The sequence below is a fragment of the Gigantopelta aegis genome, chromosome 12 (assembly GCF_016097555.1).
Source record: "Gigantopelta aegis isolate Gae_Host chromosome 12, Gae_host_genome, whole genome shotgun sequence".
NCBI lineage: Eukaryota > Metazoa > Mollusca > Gastropoda > Neomphalida > Peltospiridae > Gigantopelta > Gigantopelta aegis.
This window is the reverse complement of record NC_054710.1, coordinates 16,963,116-16,980,875: the sequence shown is the minus strand read 5'-3', so window position 1 is coordinate 16,980,875 and position 17,760 is coordinate 16,963,116. Positions and strand designations below refer to the sequence as shown.

The 17,760-nt window shown below is 38.1% G+C and overlaps 1 protein-coding gene across 5 annotated transcripts in view; it reads right to left on the bottom strand.

The window, feature by feature from the left end:
• Window positions 1-7,537: 7,537 nt before the first annotated feature.
• LOC121386299 (pleckstrin homology-like domain family B member 1) overlaps window positions 7,538-17,760 on the bottom strand; it is a 190,635-nt gene continuing 180,412 nt past the window's right edge. For 4 of the 5 annotated variants that reach the window (XM_041517148.1, XM_041517151.1, XM_041517149.1 and 1 more), the window contains 3 exons: window positions 16,328-16,427; window positions 12,579-12,725; window positions 7,538-10,838 (listed from right to left, as the gene is read on the bottom strand). In XM_041517148.1, coding sequence (XP_041373082.1) covers window positions 10,398-10,838; window positions 12,579-12,725; window positions 16,328-16,427 — 688 coding nt within the window. In that variant the 3' untranslated portion in view covers window positions 7,538-10,397. The remainder of the gene's footprint in view (window positions 10,839-12,578; window positions 12,726-16,327; window positions 16,428-17,760) is intronic. The other variant, XR_005959629.1, reaches the window with a different exon arrangement.

The window sequence follows — 17,760 nt, the reverse complement described above, 5'->3', positions numbered from 1 at the left end:
TATGTCTATGTCATCTACATCAACAGTTACAGAGCAGGGCCCAATTTCACCAAACACTGTAAGCCTAGTTTTGCAAGTAAATGTAAATCTATGGCAAAAAGAAATGTTTTATTACTATCATAGTACAAAAAAAGAAGAAGTTTTAAGTACACATATTTCTTCTCTGTTTTTTTTTTTGGTCATTAAAATGCTCCATCTTCTGTAATGATGTAATTTTCTGTGTGAAATAGATGCGAAACACGTGTACATGTATGTTCGGTGTAACTGCTAGTCGCAGACGTAAACTTACGAGGTTTAGTGAAATTGGGTCCAGGCACATAGCCTACAGTAAAAGCAAACATTTCTCTAATTTAACTTTTCTGTTATTCAGGAGATCTCTGCAATTTATACCAAGTCTCTTGTTATTTTTCTACAATACAAAATATCTCTGCATTATTAAAATATATATATGTTATTTATAATCATTATTTTATATTACTGACTTTGTGATGTGTTTTTTGTTTTTGATTTTTTCTGTTCACGACAATCGCGAGGGAAGAAAGACGGCGGATCACTTGGACCGGCAATTGGCGCCAAATCTTTCAGCTAGGCGCAGCAATCGATAGAATCGGTTGCAAATTTTGGAATAGCAGTCTTTTGCAAATTATTTCGCAAATATTTCTTATTATTTGTAATTGACGAACGACAGTGCTAGCCCTGTCAGGACAGTACATATCGTGGTATTTGAGGTACCAGTCAAGGGGCACTGTATGTTCTCCCTAGACAGGACAGTACATACCACAGCTTTTAATGTACCAGTCTGATACACGTGATGACTGGAATATTGAACTTAAAGTTTGTTTTGTTTAACAACACCACTGGAGCACATTGATTTATTGATCATCGGCTATTGGATGTCAAACATTTGGTAATTTTGACGTATAGTCTTAGAGAAGTAACGGGCTACATTTCTCTATTATTAGCAAGGGATATTTTATATCCACCATGCCACCGACAGGATAGCACATGCCATAGCCTTTGATATACTGCTCCAACTTATGGCACTTAGACTGCAGACAAGAAATCTCAACAAAAAACAACAACAGAGTGCATTCCATATTATTTATATAAAAATAAAATTGTCTAAAACTGTACAGTGAGAGCCCGTTTAAGACACGTACACAGGAGAACAGACAACAACGTATATCACAATCACGTCCCACGGTGTGACCTTGCTACACATCTACATACTGTACAAACGAAAACAATCTACTTCACATAGATCACACACCCTCCCGTACAACCACAACCCACAGACTGCCACAGTAGATCCACGAATAACTCGTTTCTTATCTGTCCGTTGTGGTCCAATGACATAACATTATTAACTCTGAGAAATGCAACAAATGGTTCGGTGGGTCCCCTTTGTTTTTGTTTATCTTTAGTGGTAGGAAAGAGGGGTGGGGTGGGTTGCAACTTGCTGATTTTAGCCATCAGTCGCATCAAGGCAGCCCATGCCCTCCCGGTAGTCGCGCGACTGTTATTTCATAATGTGACCAACCTAGACCTATATAGACGTCTATGTATAGATGCAGGAGGCAGTGGTCTGAAGGAACATTTCGATGAAGTAACTTCTATATTCTGGACACTCGTCAAAACTGAATAATGAGGCTTTAACATTACAGACCCTAGTTTCAACCTGTAAAAATGGACCTTAAATTTGGTTGATCTACAAACCCGTAACACATCGAGAGTGAAACATAAGTTTGTGACACTGAAATGGGGAAAACGCCTCATAAAAAAAATACACTATAGCTCATCTTCATAAAATTGCGAGAACGATAGTTTTGTTCACGCGTTGCTTATACAAATTTCTTTTAGCATATCCACATAAAATTTGGAGCACCATATACATGGATATAACGGTTACGCAAAAAGGAAAACAATAGTGATGGAGAGAGTAGTCCCACAAAACAGTAACTGGCAGCTGTAACAAGTCATAACCTGTAAATATATTATCATTGTTTGTACAAATCTGTTAGCAACGGCATATAATTAAAATAATCAAGTTAAACGAAAGAGAATGTCCAACACAAGAATTCTAAAACAAAGGGTATATACAATTAAGAAGTAATTAATATTTATGATTGAAATATTTGTAAACAAATAATAAATGAAACTAAAAAGAATTTCAGTAAAATCTGACATAAAACTGCAATTAGGATAACACATATAATTTGTACTGATGATAACACAGACTGAACCCCACCACAACCCCACTACAGCAGACACCTTGTTATGAGTTTTACTTCCTTATGTTTTTTTTTAAATATTACTCATTTCAATACAATAAGTTAAAATACAAGTATTTTTAATACTCTATTCTATATTTCAAAATTATAATCTAGTTTGTTATTGTACTCGCAGGTAAAAAGGTTAAAAGTACCAGTTTTACCCAATATTCAAATACATGTACTTTCTCTTTCACATTGACAGCTAAACCGAAAGTACCCTCAACTCTTAAAGATGTTGTAGGCCGAGGTAGAGCTGGACCCATATTCACGAAAAGATGTAAAGTTACGTCTACAACTAGCACTTTCGTGTGCCACAGATTTACGTTTACGTGCAAGAAGCAACTTATTCTCAAAGACGGTCGTAAATGTAAACATGACTTAGTTGGATTTAAATCTACGATTGTATCCCTCTCACCGGAGAAATTAAAAAAAACCCATTAGAAACGATGACTACCGGGTAAATAACAAATGCGCAAAACGGAATTTCATTTGTCGTCTGCTAACAATAACACGGCGAACCATGGCATTTTCGTATTCGTGAGGATTCGCGTTTTGGTACGAACTTGAGGCCATACTTAAAAAGGAAAAGATAACTCAGTAGAAAATTAGCCGAGTCGAAAACATCCGTTAGGTCTCACTACACAGATGACTTCCGGGTGAGAGTTCATTGATGACGGTCCACTATAGTTCCTAATTGTGGCACATGTTATGGTTCACATATTCACTTCTAGGAAATGGCGAAGAATTAAAATAATGTGTATGTTTAATGGTAAGCCTTCTGGCTGTATTTTGAACCATGTTATTTTGTAATATTTTGCATCGACCTTTTGGGACATGGGTATATAGCGCAAGTGACAGCCGGAGTGAATCGGTTAATGAACCACCTGTTTGGACCGGTACTACAGCCAGATGCGGTCCTATAGCAAAAAAGTGAGACGGAAATGTTCACAATTTTGGAGTGAATATAAATGCTTATATAATGTATGTTCGCAATGGTGTATGTTGTTAGTGCCAACAAGAACCCGTTCTATGGGCAATCTTCGCTTGAAGTTGGGCAGTTGTAACATGGGTTTCAATGGCAGATGACGTCTGTGTAGTGAGACCTTAGATCACACACAACAAAAACTGTGCAATCCGTGGGCGTTCGCCATCGCAAACTGCTTCAGTTATTGGAAATGCGCCCATTTTCCGCAAATAATAATAAATAACGGTGATAGTGCTTGATTTATTATATGTACACGACTTATGTGCAGCGTTAGTTGTAACCGGAGGCACTTTTATATTTACGCCCAACTTTACACGTAAAACTAGACGTATGATGTTTTGTGAATATGGGTCCTGCCCCCTCACCTCCCCCAAAAGAAACATATATCCTCTTTTGTATGGATCGTTGAATTTAACAGAGTGAATCTGTTCACGAAATTGTCGATCAACGTTCACGGTTCAGCAGTGCTGTGGATAGTTAACGTGCCTCGTATGAGAACAGTCAACTTTGACAAGACAAACGTGTTCCTCGATGTTATACCACATAAGAATTAGCAGCAGCCAGATTTCAACAGAAAAAAGAAAGAAAAAAAAAGAGTCTTTTTAACAAGACTTAACTTTGGCACAGCTTCTGCAAGCTATCATCTCCTGTAATACAATAGTCCAAAGGTTCAATAGTCCGGGGTTAGGTCTATAAACCTTCGGACTACTGAACCTAGGGTTAGGGTTAGTGTTGAACCTTCGGACCACTGAACCTTTGGACTATAGAGCTGTAACCATAATACAAACAAATGTCTATGTCATCTACATCAACAGTTACAGAGCAGGGCCCAATTTCACAAAACATTGTAAGCCTAGTTTTGCAAGTAAATGTAAATCTATGACAAAAAGAATTTTTTTATTACTGTCATAGTACAAAAAAATATAGTTTTAAGTACACATATTTCTTTTCTTTTTTTGTGTCATTAAAATGCTCCATCTTCTGTAATGATGTAATTTTCTGTGTGAAATAGATGCGAAACACGTGTACACGTATGTCCGGTATAACTGCTAGTCGCAAACGTAAACTTACGATGTTTAGTGAAATAGATGCGAAACACGTGTACACGTATGTCCGGTATAACTGCTAGTCGCAAACGTAAACTTACGATGTTTAGTGAAATAGATGCCAAACACGTGTACACGTATGTCCGGTATAACTGCTAGTCGCAAACGTAAACTTACGATGTTTAGTGAAATAGATGCCAAACACGTGTACACGTATGTCCGGTATAACTGCTAGTCGCAAACGTAAACTTACGATGTTTAGTGAAATAGATGCCAAACACGTGTACACGTATGTCCGGTATAACTGCTAGTCGCAAACGTAAACTTACGATGTTTAGTGAAATAGATGCGAAACACGTGTACACGTATGTCCGGTATAACTGCTAGTGGCAAACGTAAACTTACGATGTTTAGTGAAATTGGCCCCAGGCATACAGCCTACAGTAAAAGCAAACATTTCTCTAATATAACTTTTCTGTTATTCAGGAGATCTCTGGAATTTATACCAAGTCTCTTGTTATTTTTCTACAATACAAAATATCTCTGCATTATTAAAATATATATATGTTATTTGTAATCATTATGCTTTATTTGATATATTGTGTTATTCAAAATATATTTCGATTATTCAATCATTTATCTGTATTCAGTACATTTCATTTTAACTATATTGTTTTCTTACTGAATACATGTGTTTGTAATTCAACATATTTTGTTGAAGTTTACTATATTTGTTATTCCATATATACCATGCATCTCTCTTCATTAATACAAACTATATTAGTTATTCAGTGTATTTCTTAGACATCCACACAGAAGCAGAAACTACAGAACGCAAACCAACGATAAAGTCAGCTAGGTGTAGGTGGGTGACTAGGTTTTCTGTTTGTTTTAGTGATTGTCTGTTAACTTGTGATCACCAAAGGAAAGGAATATTTGCTTGACAAGGCCGAAGTACATTTTTAACTACAGCTACTGATGTCTAGTATATAGCTGCTTAGACATTTTGCTGATAGAGAGAGGAAACCTGCTGCCATACTGGCTGATTTTACATAAAATGCAGTAGAGGATCTGTTATATGGACTTTCCCTGTAAACAGGACAAGACATAATATTATTATGTTCTCTGATGTGCCTGTCATGGGGCACTGGTTGAAACAAAAAAGAAAATAAAGTCCACTAAGAACGATGGATCCTACAACCCATCATACCTCAGGTGAACACTTACCACCGAGTTACATTCCACCCTTTTGATCAGAGCACCCTACCACTGAGCTACATGCCACCCGTTTGCTGAGAGCACCATACCACTGAGCTACATGCCACCCTACCACTGAGCTATATTCAAACCTTTTGATCAGACCACCCTACCACTGAGCTACATGCCAACCTTTTGATCAGAGCACCCTATCACTGAGTTATATTCCACCCCTTTGACCAGAGTACCCTACCACATAGCTACTTCCCACCCATTTGATCAGAGCACCACACTACTGAGCTACATCCCACCCTTTTATCAGAGCACCCTACCACTGAGTTACATTCCACCCCTTTGACCAGAGAACCCTACCACATAGCTACTTCCCACCCATTTGATCAGAGCACCATACTACTGAGCTACATCCCACCCTTTTGATCAGAGCACCGTACCTCTTAGCTAGATACCACCCTACCAGAGCTACATCCCACCCTTTTGATGAGAGCACCCCTCCACTGTGCTACATCCTACATTAAGGAGGCTAGGAATTGAGGAGTCACTAGAAAAGGGTTCTACAAACAGAAGATGTATTCTGATTCTAGAATTTAACCACAATATTAGTATTATTTTCAAAACAGTTTCCATTACAGTTTAATCTTTTAAAATGGAGGGAAGTGTCAATGTAGGCCTACAGTCTGATGATGCATCCAATTCACCAACACGGACCAACAATAAATTTATAAAATCAACCAGTCATAGATGGTTGTCTCTCGCCAGTAATACACCAAAACAATATATAATTTTATATAATGTCTAAAAGTGGGCAAATAAAGCTATAAAATGCATTACGATTACGAATCTGCCATTAGCATATTAAATATTGTATCTCTTCACAACACTGATTCCAAAAGGTGTTATTACAATCGTGAGGGTAAGGGGGCTATGTATCTGTATGTATGTATGTATGTATGTATATATGTATATATATATATATATATATATATATATATCATGTACTGTAGTTGACTGTTTTCATACTGTATGACTGAAATAATGTAATTAAAGTATGATCAGATCTCAGTTAGAGCCACCATGTGATAACTGATACAGCCAGTCAGGGCCGTAGCTAGCAGGGATGGGTGGGGGGGGGGGGGGGGGGAGAGGGGGGGGGAGAGAAGGGGACAAATGGGGCAATTGTCTCCCCTAATGTTTTTTTTATGCTCATTTGTTCCAAGAATTCATCTGCCCCCTCCCTCCCCAAAAATAACCAAAAAAACAAAACAACAACCAACAAGTTGTTCCTAAATGTGAGGTTTGATGGTCCTGTATGCAAGATATGGTCCGGATAAGGATTTACTGCTATGTGCAGTAGACCGTGAAAAGTAGGTCACAGTGACCTAGTAATAGTATGCGACACACCATCATCCCAAGTTGTTCCTACATGTGAGGTTTGATGGTCCTGTATGCAAGATATGGTCCGGACAAAAAAACGTCAAAAGACGGATCTACGGACGACGCAATACCATAATACGACCCATCATAGATGGGCGTATAAAAATCCTAGCTACGACCCTGCCTGTCCAATGTAAATTTAAGGAACCAGCTATGGACTGCAAGTTGACTCAATGTTTATGTCACGTACTGTATGAGTGAAATAAAATCCGTAAACTACAATCACAACCACAGAAATAGCCACCATGTAAACGAAAATGATAATGTAAATTTATAAAAACAACTAGGAGTTGTTCCTTAGAGGGACAGACCCTAGTTTTTAAACACTACAGCATATTTTTTACTATTAGAGCCGATTATGATAACTGAAATCAAACATTACTTAGATTTTATTCTTTAGATTATCCGTTTTTGTAGAACCGAAGTGTTTCTGGTCATCCTGGTGTTTCTAATATCACAAAATGCATTTTTCATATTTTTTAAAAACGCACGTACGTCTGAGAAGTAACAGTGATGGAGTCGCGTTTTAGTCCATTTTTAAGGATATTTCAACGTCACAGACTCTTGTTTCACTCTGTTGTATCCAAATTTGTTACAGGTTTCTAAATTAACCAAATTTAGTGTCCATTTTTACGAGTTCAAACAAGGATCCAGGTGAAAAATATGCCTTAGTGTTTAAAAAACCAGGGTCCGTCCCTTTAATATCCACAATCTCTTCCACTCTTGTGGGAGTGTGTGGAGATATGGCTGTAAAACAGAGGATCTGGGAATACAAATGTTTTAAAAACAAAACCATAAAAAACCCTATAAGTTGCTAATTGACTTCACTTGTGTTGTACGACAGATACAAAATAATTAAAACTATCATGGCCCCAGTTAAAGCCACATTGTGAAGTAATACAGCCACTTCAGAGTAAATAAACACACGTACGTACGCTATGTCAGGTTTTCATATTATTGACACAGACTATATTGTAAAGTGATCATTTTACCATTCTGCACCATGGCCCCAGTTATAGCCACATTGTGAAGTAATACAGCCACTTCAGAGTAAATAAACACACGTACGTACGCTATGTCAGGTTTTCATATTATTGACACAGACTATATTGTAAAGTGATCATTTTACCATTCTGCACCATGGCCCCAGTTATAGCCCGCTATGGAAGTAATAGAGCGATTTCTGAGTAAATATACACACATCTGCTGATGTCATGTTTTAATATTAAAATGACAACTATGTAAAGTGATTAGTTAATCATTCTACACCATGGCCCCAGATATAGCCCCCTATGGAAGTAATAAAGCGATTTCTGAGTAAATATACACACATCTGCTGATGTCATGTTTTAATATTAAAATGATAACTATGTAAAGTGATTAGTTAATCATTCTACACCATGGCCCCAGTTATAGCCCCCTATGGAAGTAATAGAGCGATTTCAGAGTAAATATACACACATCTCCTGATGTCATGTTTTAATATTAAAATGACAACTATGTAAAGTGATTAGTTAATCATTCTACACCATGGCCCCAGTTATAGCCCCCTATGGAAGTAATAGAGCGATTTCAGAGTAAATATACACACATCTATCGATGCCATGTTTTAATATTAAAATTACAACTATGTAAAGTGATTATTCTGTATCATGGCCCCAGTTATCACCCCCTATGGAAGTAATAGAACAATTTTAGCGTAAATACATGTATATACACACATCTGCTGATGTCATGTTTTAATATTAAAATAACAACTAAGTAAAGAGCTTATTTAATCATTCTGCACTATGGCCCCAGTTATAGTAATAGAGCGATTTCAGCGTAAATATACACACATCTGTATACAGACAATTGCTGATGTCGTATTTTAATATTAAAGACACAGACTGTAATGCGATTATTTACGGTAAACCATTCAGCAGATCAGAATTAGACTGAGGTAATTTGATAGGATACATGATGATAATTCAGAACAGGATAATTCAGAACCTGACAATTCAGAACAGGATAATTCAGAACATGACAATTCAGAACAGAACATGATAATTCAGAACCTGACAATTCAGAACAGGATAATTCAGAACATGACAATTCAGAACATGACAATTCAGAACAGAACATGATAATTCAAAACAGAACCACTCAGTACAGACAGCGTAGAAATTTGAGTGACATTCTTCAAACTTACGTCGCTCGTGTAATAATGTTTTAATGTTTTATATGCCAAGGTTTACTCAGACCTACATATGTCAGCACCTCTGTATAGCAGCTCCTCGCAGTAAGATGTTACTTTACTAGTCTCCACATCACAATAGCAAATGACCTCTATTTAACAGCCACCTGTCTTAATAGGTCATCCAAGTTTTTTCCACAACTTACATGTAGTATGGGACCTGCATTAAACAGCCACCTGTTGAAATAAATCACCTTGCTAATTTTCAAACTCTGATTCTCTTGTATTAGGTAGCAACCTGCTTTAAGCAGCCACCTGTCTTAAGGGGACATCATACAGTGGTTGCAAATCATACAATATACAGTACAATCCTGTATTAAAGAGCCACCTGTCAAGGGGTCAGCTTACTATATATATTGTTCAAAGCATAACCTGTGTTCAGCAGCCACCTGCCTTAAGAGGACATCTCACTGTTGTTTCAAATCATAATAATATATTACAATCCTGTCTTAAACAGCCATCTGTTTAAAGGCCAGCTTGCTATACTGCTCAAAGCTTAAGACATGACCTCTGTTAATAAGCCACCTTTGTAAATGGACTTCATATACGACTGCCCTGTATTGACAATACACAGTGACGACCTGCATTATACGGCCACCTCTCTAAAGATGTAATCTTACTTTTCCACCTTACTTTTTTAAAGCCATCTAATTCAAGCTGACCTGTATTAATCAGCCACCTGACTTGAGAGGCCGCTCTGGTGACATGTATTAATAATTGTACAGCCACTTCTCTAAAGAGGTCATCTTACTTTCCCATCTAATACAAACAGACCTGCATTAAGCAGCCACCTGACTTTAGAGGCCACTTTATATACAGCCCCAGGTGGCCTTATAACACATATCTTAGTCTGTCTGGATGTTCATACATGGCTTCTGGCAACATCGCATTACGAAACACACATCTGTCAAACATCAACTCCCCGCATCCATGACATAAGAACTATATTTTAACACCATTATGGGAAGTGCTGGTATCCCTCCGCCCCCTGTGAAAATCACGTCTATCCATATCCACATAGCTTCGGGCATGGGCGCCACAAGAAAATAGGTCCTGTAATTTTGTCATCATTACGGGAGGCGATCACAAGAATTGCTGGTATCCCTCTGCCACTGTGAAAATCATGTCTATCCATATCCACATAGCTTCGGGATTGGGCGCCACAAGAAAATAGGTCCTGTAATTTTTGACATCATTACGGGAGGCCGTCACAAGAATTGCTGATATCCCTCCGCCCCCGTGAAAATCACGTCTATCCATATCCGCATGGCTTCGGGTGTGGGCGCCACGAGGAAATAGGTCCTGTCGTACGTCTTAACACAGAAGGTCAGTTTGGGGTTGGGACTCTTCACAGTTCGCAGGTGGTCGACGTAGACCTCCTCGATCGACTGGAAGTAGATGCCACCGCGCGCCTTCGTCTCCGTCTTGTCGCTGTAGTAGAGCAGTGAACGCTTCATCCGGTCGAACACGAACCAGCGTTTGTGCCATGTCTTGAACTTGTTCCCCATCTTGTGCAGGAAGCCGCGGCAGCTGGTTGCCATGATGATCACGTGCTGACAAGCCTCCAGGCTGTGCCCGGCAGACTCGATGTGGTGCTGCAGGTTGAACTCCTTGTTGCGTATCGGAAGGTAGCGCGTCAGAGGCCGAGCCTGCGAAAGCGAAATCAGAATTATAGGATATTAAACAAGCTTCCATTTCGTATCATGTTTATGGTAGTACTAAACCAAATAACTTCCTGTTGGGTCAAAGTTCAAGGCGTACCCAACTTTTGATAGAGAAGTGAACAGAATTATAGGATATTAAACGAGCTTCCATTTCGTATCATGTTTATGGTAGTACTCGACCAAAATAACTTCTGGCTGGGTCAAAGTTTGAGGTATACCCAACTTTTGATAGAGAAGTGAACACCACAAGTCCTGTGATTGGTGATAAATGTGACTGTGTTGATTGTTAAAAAAAAAAAAAGAAGTTTCATCTGGGTAAAAAATATGCAATTTTATTTCATCTAGTACTACTGAATCAAGTAGCAATGTGCTTGAAACATGTATGGGGTACCTGTTAAAAGAAAGTACTCAAATTTTGTGCAGAACTAGGTTAGTCATAGACGCTACCCGTTATCTCAGAAATGAGCAGCTTGACCCCCATTTTTTTCTGATTCACTTTAAGGGTGAGGGGTGGTAGTATTTATATATGTGGCATTTATGTCGATTGATACGCTGTAGGTAGGAGTTTTAGCCACATATGTTACTATTGTCGTCTATGGGATTTGATTTGGTAGTATACAGCCTTATATATCCCAAGTGAAATAAGTTTCAGTTATCACAAGCTTTAGCGAGTGACAATGAAAATTAGTTGACGAGGGACATAAACATGATAAGAAATGGTAGCGAGTTTAATATCCTATTTAATACCTATAATCGATCTTAATTTTTATCACTCAACTTGTTTTGTTGACGTTCTTGTAATGTTCTAGTGTGCCAATCAATGACGTCACAAAGTGTTACGTCCCACTTGGTGTTCTTGTGGGACGTATCACTTTGAATATGTACCAAGATATTTTTAACTATATTGGTAATAAATTTGTTTTTAATACAGGGCTCGAACTTAACAATTTGTCTTCCATGGCAATTTTTAAAATAATTTCAATGGGTGAAACAACCACCGACGGCAATTTTGAGTCTGTCTATGGCAATTATTTTAAAAGTGACATTTACAGGAAATAAACATGACTGAAAGGTTATTTTGCTGTATGTAGACATATTTCAACTGTGCAAATGTTAAATACTGGCAGATAATGTACACCAGGTGTATACATTTTGCCAATGTTGTGCAGCTGTACTGATGGTACAAATATTTTGTGCCGTCAATGATGCTCTCTACCTGCGGCAATGTATATCCCATCGATGCCATTAGGTTTGAGCCATGTAATATTAAAGAAATTAGTGTTATATGACACCTCAGTACATTTAATGTATGGCTGATTGGTGTCCAACATAAGTTTATAATGTGTTGAGAAAGTAAGGAAAAAATTGTTTACTCAAAACATTTTAATTATGCCTCTATGGCACTGGACATAATATGGTTATTGACAACAGATAATTTGAGATAGAAAACCAATTGGCACCATATCATAGGCTATTCTTTTCTATTACCACCTCCCTCTCTAACTTAGTAATTAAAAGTTACCGAAAATCAAAACAAGAGGCAAAATCTGTGAGAAAAAAAAAATCAAGGGTGATAACTAGGTCGAAGGGAGACAACTAAAAAAATTCAAGTTGAACAATGGAGAAAAATAATTCATGGGAAGAAATAAGAGGTCAAAATCCTGAAAGACACGCAACAAATATTCCTGTAAAGTATGAAAATCAAACAAAGGGAAGTAACTGTACCTGCTGCATCTGCTTCTCTCTCATGTTGACGCGCTGCTGCACGAGTTCCTCTCGTAGCAGGGTCTCACGCTGCAGTTTATCTTCGAGAGCCGCGCGCTTGCTGCGCTCCTCCTGTAGAGCCACCATCTCCGCCTCATGGAACTTCACCTGAGAAATACACACACACAACTCGTTAACACAGGCAGTCCTTGGTTTTTGAAAATTATAGGCGAGTGGAAAATTGCACACCTCAATATGCTAAGGTGAGTGAAAAATCAGTCTCCAAAATAAATAAAATAGGCAGTGTAGCTCCGATTGGATTTTGACTGGTACGTCTACAAAACTGTCTATTAAACCAGTATTTCCCAATTTGTTCAACCAAGAGAAATACCAGTTTAACGACTGCATGGAAGCCACCACCATGTTTTTAATTTTTATTGTTTTAATAAAAGGACTTTCCTATCAGCTAAATGAGCTTATGAAAACGGTTGATTTTTGTAAACAGTGGAAATAAATAAACCCATCTATTTTATGTGTGCCGTTTGTTGAGTGTAACGTGCGCGGTTTTTCACACTCGTCAGATTGAAATTACGTTCCCTGTACGAGCGCGATCACATCCGTGCACCTTAAAAAGCAAGGTTTGCACAGGTAATAATTAACCTGCTAATCTTAGAGGTTTCAACTAAAAGTAACTCGTTAAGACAGGTAATAATTAATCAGCAACTCTTAGTTTAGCTGTACATGTAGTTGTAATACCACTACCACTAAACGAATGATTGAATGTTTAACGACGCCCCAGCACTAGACTACACATCGGCTAGTGGGTGTCATCTACCACTAAACGAATGAATGTTTATCGACACCCCAGCACAAAACTACACACAGGCTATTGGCCCAGTGTCATCTACCACTGAACCTACCTACATGTACATAGCACAGACAGTGATGTGTGTACCCGGAGTGGTGCATTTTAACAAAAAAGAAAAAAGAAAAAAAGAAATGTTTTATTTAACAACACACTCAACACATTTTATTTACAGTTATATGGCATCAGACATATGGTTAAGGACCACACAGATGTTGAGAAAGAAACCTGTTGTCGGCACTTCATGGGCTACTCTTTTCGATTAGCAGCAAGGGTTCTTTTACATGCACCATCCCACAGACAACGTAGTACATACCACGGCCTTTGATATACCAGTTGTGGTGCACTGGCTGGAACGAGAAATAGCCCAATGGGCCCACCGACGGGGATCGACACTAGACCAACTGCGCATCGAGCGAGTGCTTTACCACTGGGCTAAGTCCCGGCCCTGTTTTAACAATAATTGGAATGCAAAGTCAGAAGGTGGATATGCGTGTTACTTTTCTGTAACAATAGTTAAACAGTTTGGTTTTGTTTAACGACACCACTAGAGCACATCAATTGATTAATCATCGGCTATTGGATGTCACACATTTGGTAATTTTTACATATAGTCTAAATTTCATTAGTAGCAAGGGATCTTTTATATGCATCATCACACAGACAGAATAGCACAAACTACGGCCTTTGATATACTAGTCAGGAGGTGGGATATGTGTATTACTTTTCCTTAGCAACAGACTAAATCTAATCTATTCAGCTACAGCTCTCACAAACCGTTAGGTCCCAAATTTATGAAAATATATGCTTGTACATATGTATTACCCTAACAGGCACTCATAACGGGGAAAATAAAAATCATAATTTCTCACTGAGAAATTATCATGCATTGGTTTAATGTACACTACTACTGGACGATTTGATGCCAACAAACCAATCACCGTGTTGATTTGGCAAAGCACACACAAAGCGTTTGTGTTTACGTCTTTCTGGTTTCAGTGTTAAACTTGTAATAAAATGGTACTTTAATGCAATTCATTACAGATCTTTTTTTTCCAGAATATATAGAACTTTGGGTTTTGAAAATTATCTGTGAACCGTGAATAAAATACAAAGTTAAAGCAAAAACCAGAACAGTAAAGTAGTTTATGTCATTTCTATATACATGGATGTGCAGCTGATGTAGGCTATATAAAAAGTAAAGGCTTTTTAAAAAACCAAAACAAATAGCTGAGGTAATAAACAGAATAAAAAACTCCGTACCAGTTATTATCAAATTTATTGTATAATAATTATAGGATATTAAACAAGCTTCCATTTTGTATCATGTTTATGTCCCGAGTGAAATAATTTTCAGTTGTCACAAGTTTTAGCGAGGGGCATAAACATGATATGAAATGGAAGCTCGTTTAATATTCTATTTATTACCCATAATCGATCTTAATTTATATCAATCAGAGGCCTTGTCACGGGGATCCTATAATACCCGTAACTGAATAAAACACGATTATCCAAATATCTCTTCTAACTATATATCTATTAGATCTCTCTGTATTGGGCATTCTAATACCCGAGTGGCTCGGCTCTAGGTATAATCAGAGATAAGATCTTATATAAATATATATATGTAGCACGTTTAGTTCACTAGAAAACACAAAAAAACCACAATACACTTTGGAATCTGTATTAACACTACGCTGACAAATGTACTTGCCGCTGTAGTTAATTAACAACAACATTATAATAACAACCCAGAACTAATCACTTAATTAGTTAATCACTAGGTGTCTAGTTTACACAATATTCTAATCACTTTATGGTGATACAATCCACACGCGTGTGATAATTGAAAAACGCTGCCAGGGGAACTTAATTAATAAAGGAATTACAACTCTATTCCTAACTGGTTAATTTTTAATTAACCCTTAACTACTCATTCAGTAACCTTGTAATACAGAATTAATACTGGTACCTATCACCTTAAAGACAATAACCTACAGTTTACCTAGGTCCTCTAGGATGACCGGCTAAGCTTTATCTTACCAAATACTCGTATAAATATATTAGAACAGTGAAGCCTACAATGTACTTCGTCAGATTACCGGAGACACTGTCTAAAGAATATTGGTACAATACAGTATTAAAATATTTAAAGTCACATCAATCACATCAAGGTTATACAACAGAGCAGAAAAATATATTTACCAGTCCGGTCGGACATGTTCCCCGGGAGCCTTCCAATGTTTCTCCCCGATATATCTAAAATCCTATCTATTTATTCAAAAATCTCAGAGACAGCGAATATCGCCTGGGGGCACAACGCGGTACCTCACCTATCATGTGATATTGCCACAACTCCCAGAGACGGTATTTCCTCTTAGATGGCCAGACAGACCGATGCCTAGTTCGCTAGAACCCACGGTCGTAAAACCGCACTACCGGAGGTATTACGTAACTACTGGCCACATGGCCTCCACACCTGGTCTGGGTGTGTAATAGGGGGTACGGTCGCGCGGGGGTATTACGTAACCAAGCTGCACACGGCCCTCTAAAACAATTAACATCGCCACAGGCGAAAAGATAAGAGCATGTTCCGTCACAGGCCTAATTCACAAAGGTCTCTTAGGCTCTGCTAGACAACAAAGCATCCTCTTTGAAAGTCTTTTAAAATTGCACTGCGAGATCGCAAAGTTGCGAGAGTTTAGTCAATTAGGCCCCACCTCGTTTAGTTCCTGTAAGGTTGTAGTGCGCCAATCAATTGCGTCAACAAGTGTTACATCCCACTTGGCGTTCTAATGGGATGTAATCACTTTGGTATGTACCAAGATAGTTTTAACCATATGGGTAACAATCTGTATTTCTGTCCCTACATACATGTGACTTTTATCAACTGTGTTTCTCTTACCCGCTCCTCGACTAGATGGACCTTGTCAGCCTGAGCCTGCGCCAGAAGTCTCTCCAGCTCCGCCAGTTTCTCCAGCTGATCTTCACCATTACTGCTGAGACTGAAACACAGAAGAAAGGAAGGTAACAACACCCCAGCACATTGTTTAATCTTATCCATTACTGCTGAGACTGAAACACAGAGGAAAGGAAGGTAACAACACCCCAGCACATTGTTTAATCTTATCCATTACTGCTGAGACTGAAACACTGAGGAAAGGAAGGTAACAACACCCCAGCACATTGTTTAATCTTATCCACAGAGGAAAGGAAGGTTACTACTGAGACTGAAACACAGAGGAAAGGAAGGTAACAACACCCCAGCACATTGTTTTATATTATCCATTACTGCTGAGACTAAAACACAGAGGAAAGGAAGGTAACATTGTTTAATCTTATCCATTACTGCTGAGACTGAAACACAGAGGAAAGGAAGGTAACAACACCCCAGCACATTGTTTTATAGTATCCATTACTGCTGAGACTAAAACACAGAGGAAAGGAAGGTAACAACACCCCAGCACATTGTTTTATAGTATCCATTACTGCTGAGACTAAAACACAGAGGAAAGGAAGGTAACAACACCCCAGCACATTGTTTTATAGTATCCATTACTGCTGAGACTAAAACACAGAGGAAAGGAAGGTAACAACACCCCAGCACATTGTTTTATAGTATCCATTACTGCTGAGACTGAAACACAGAGGAAAGGAAGGTAACAACACCCCAGCACATTGTTTTATAGTATCCATTACTGCTGAGACTGAAACAAAGGAAAGGAAGGTAACAACACCCTAGCACATTCTTTTATATCTATTACTGCCGAGACTGAAACACAGAGGAAAGGAAGGTAACAAACTCCCAGTACATTGTTATATATATATATATATATATATATATAACAGATTAATAGTGTTCTGCTCATGCAGTGATGTCATCAAACCATTCAATCATTATCCATCCATCCATCCATTCGTCCATCCATCCATGTCCGTCCGTCCATCCATCCATCATATCCATCCATTCACTGGACAAGTATATTTATTATAATCAGTAGCGAAGTGCATTTTATATATACTTTTTCACACATTAGAGTATGTACTATACGGGTTTTAATATACTAGTCACTAGAATTTGGAACGAGAAATAATGCTTCCAGAGTCCACTGACGGGGATTGAACCTATAACCTATCACACCTCCTGTATTTAGTTTACCACAGAGCATCCATGGAGATTTAATTAAAAATTTATTGATTTTCTCTTAACCTACTTCATCTCAAAACACGCAAAAAAACAGGCATCCTACTATGAACAAAAACAGGAACCCTGCTGTTAAAATGTTTATAAATACCCAGTAGTGTATCGGTAATCCAAGCTTTATGTGGCGTTAATGA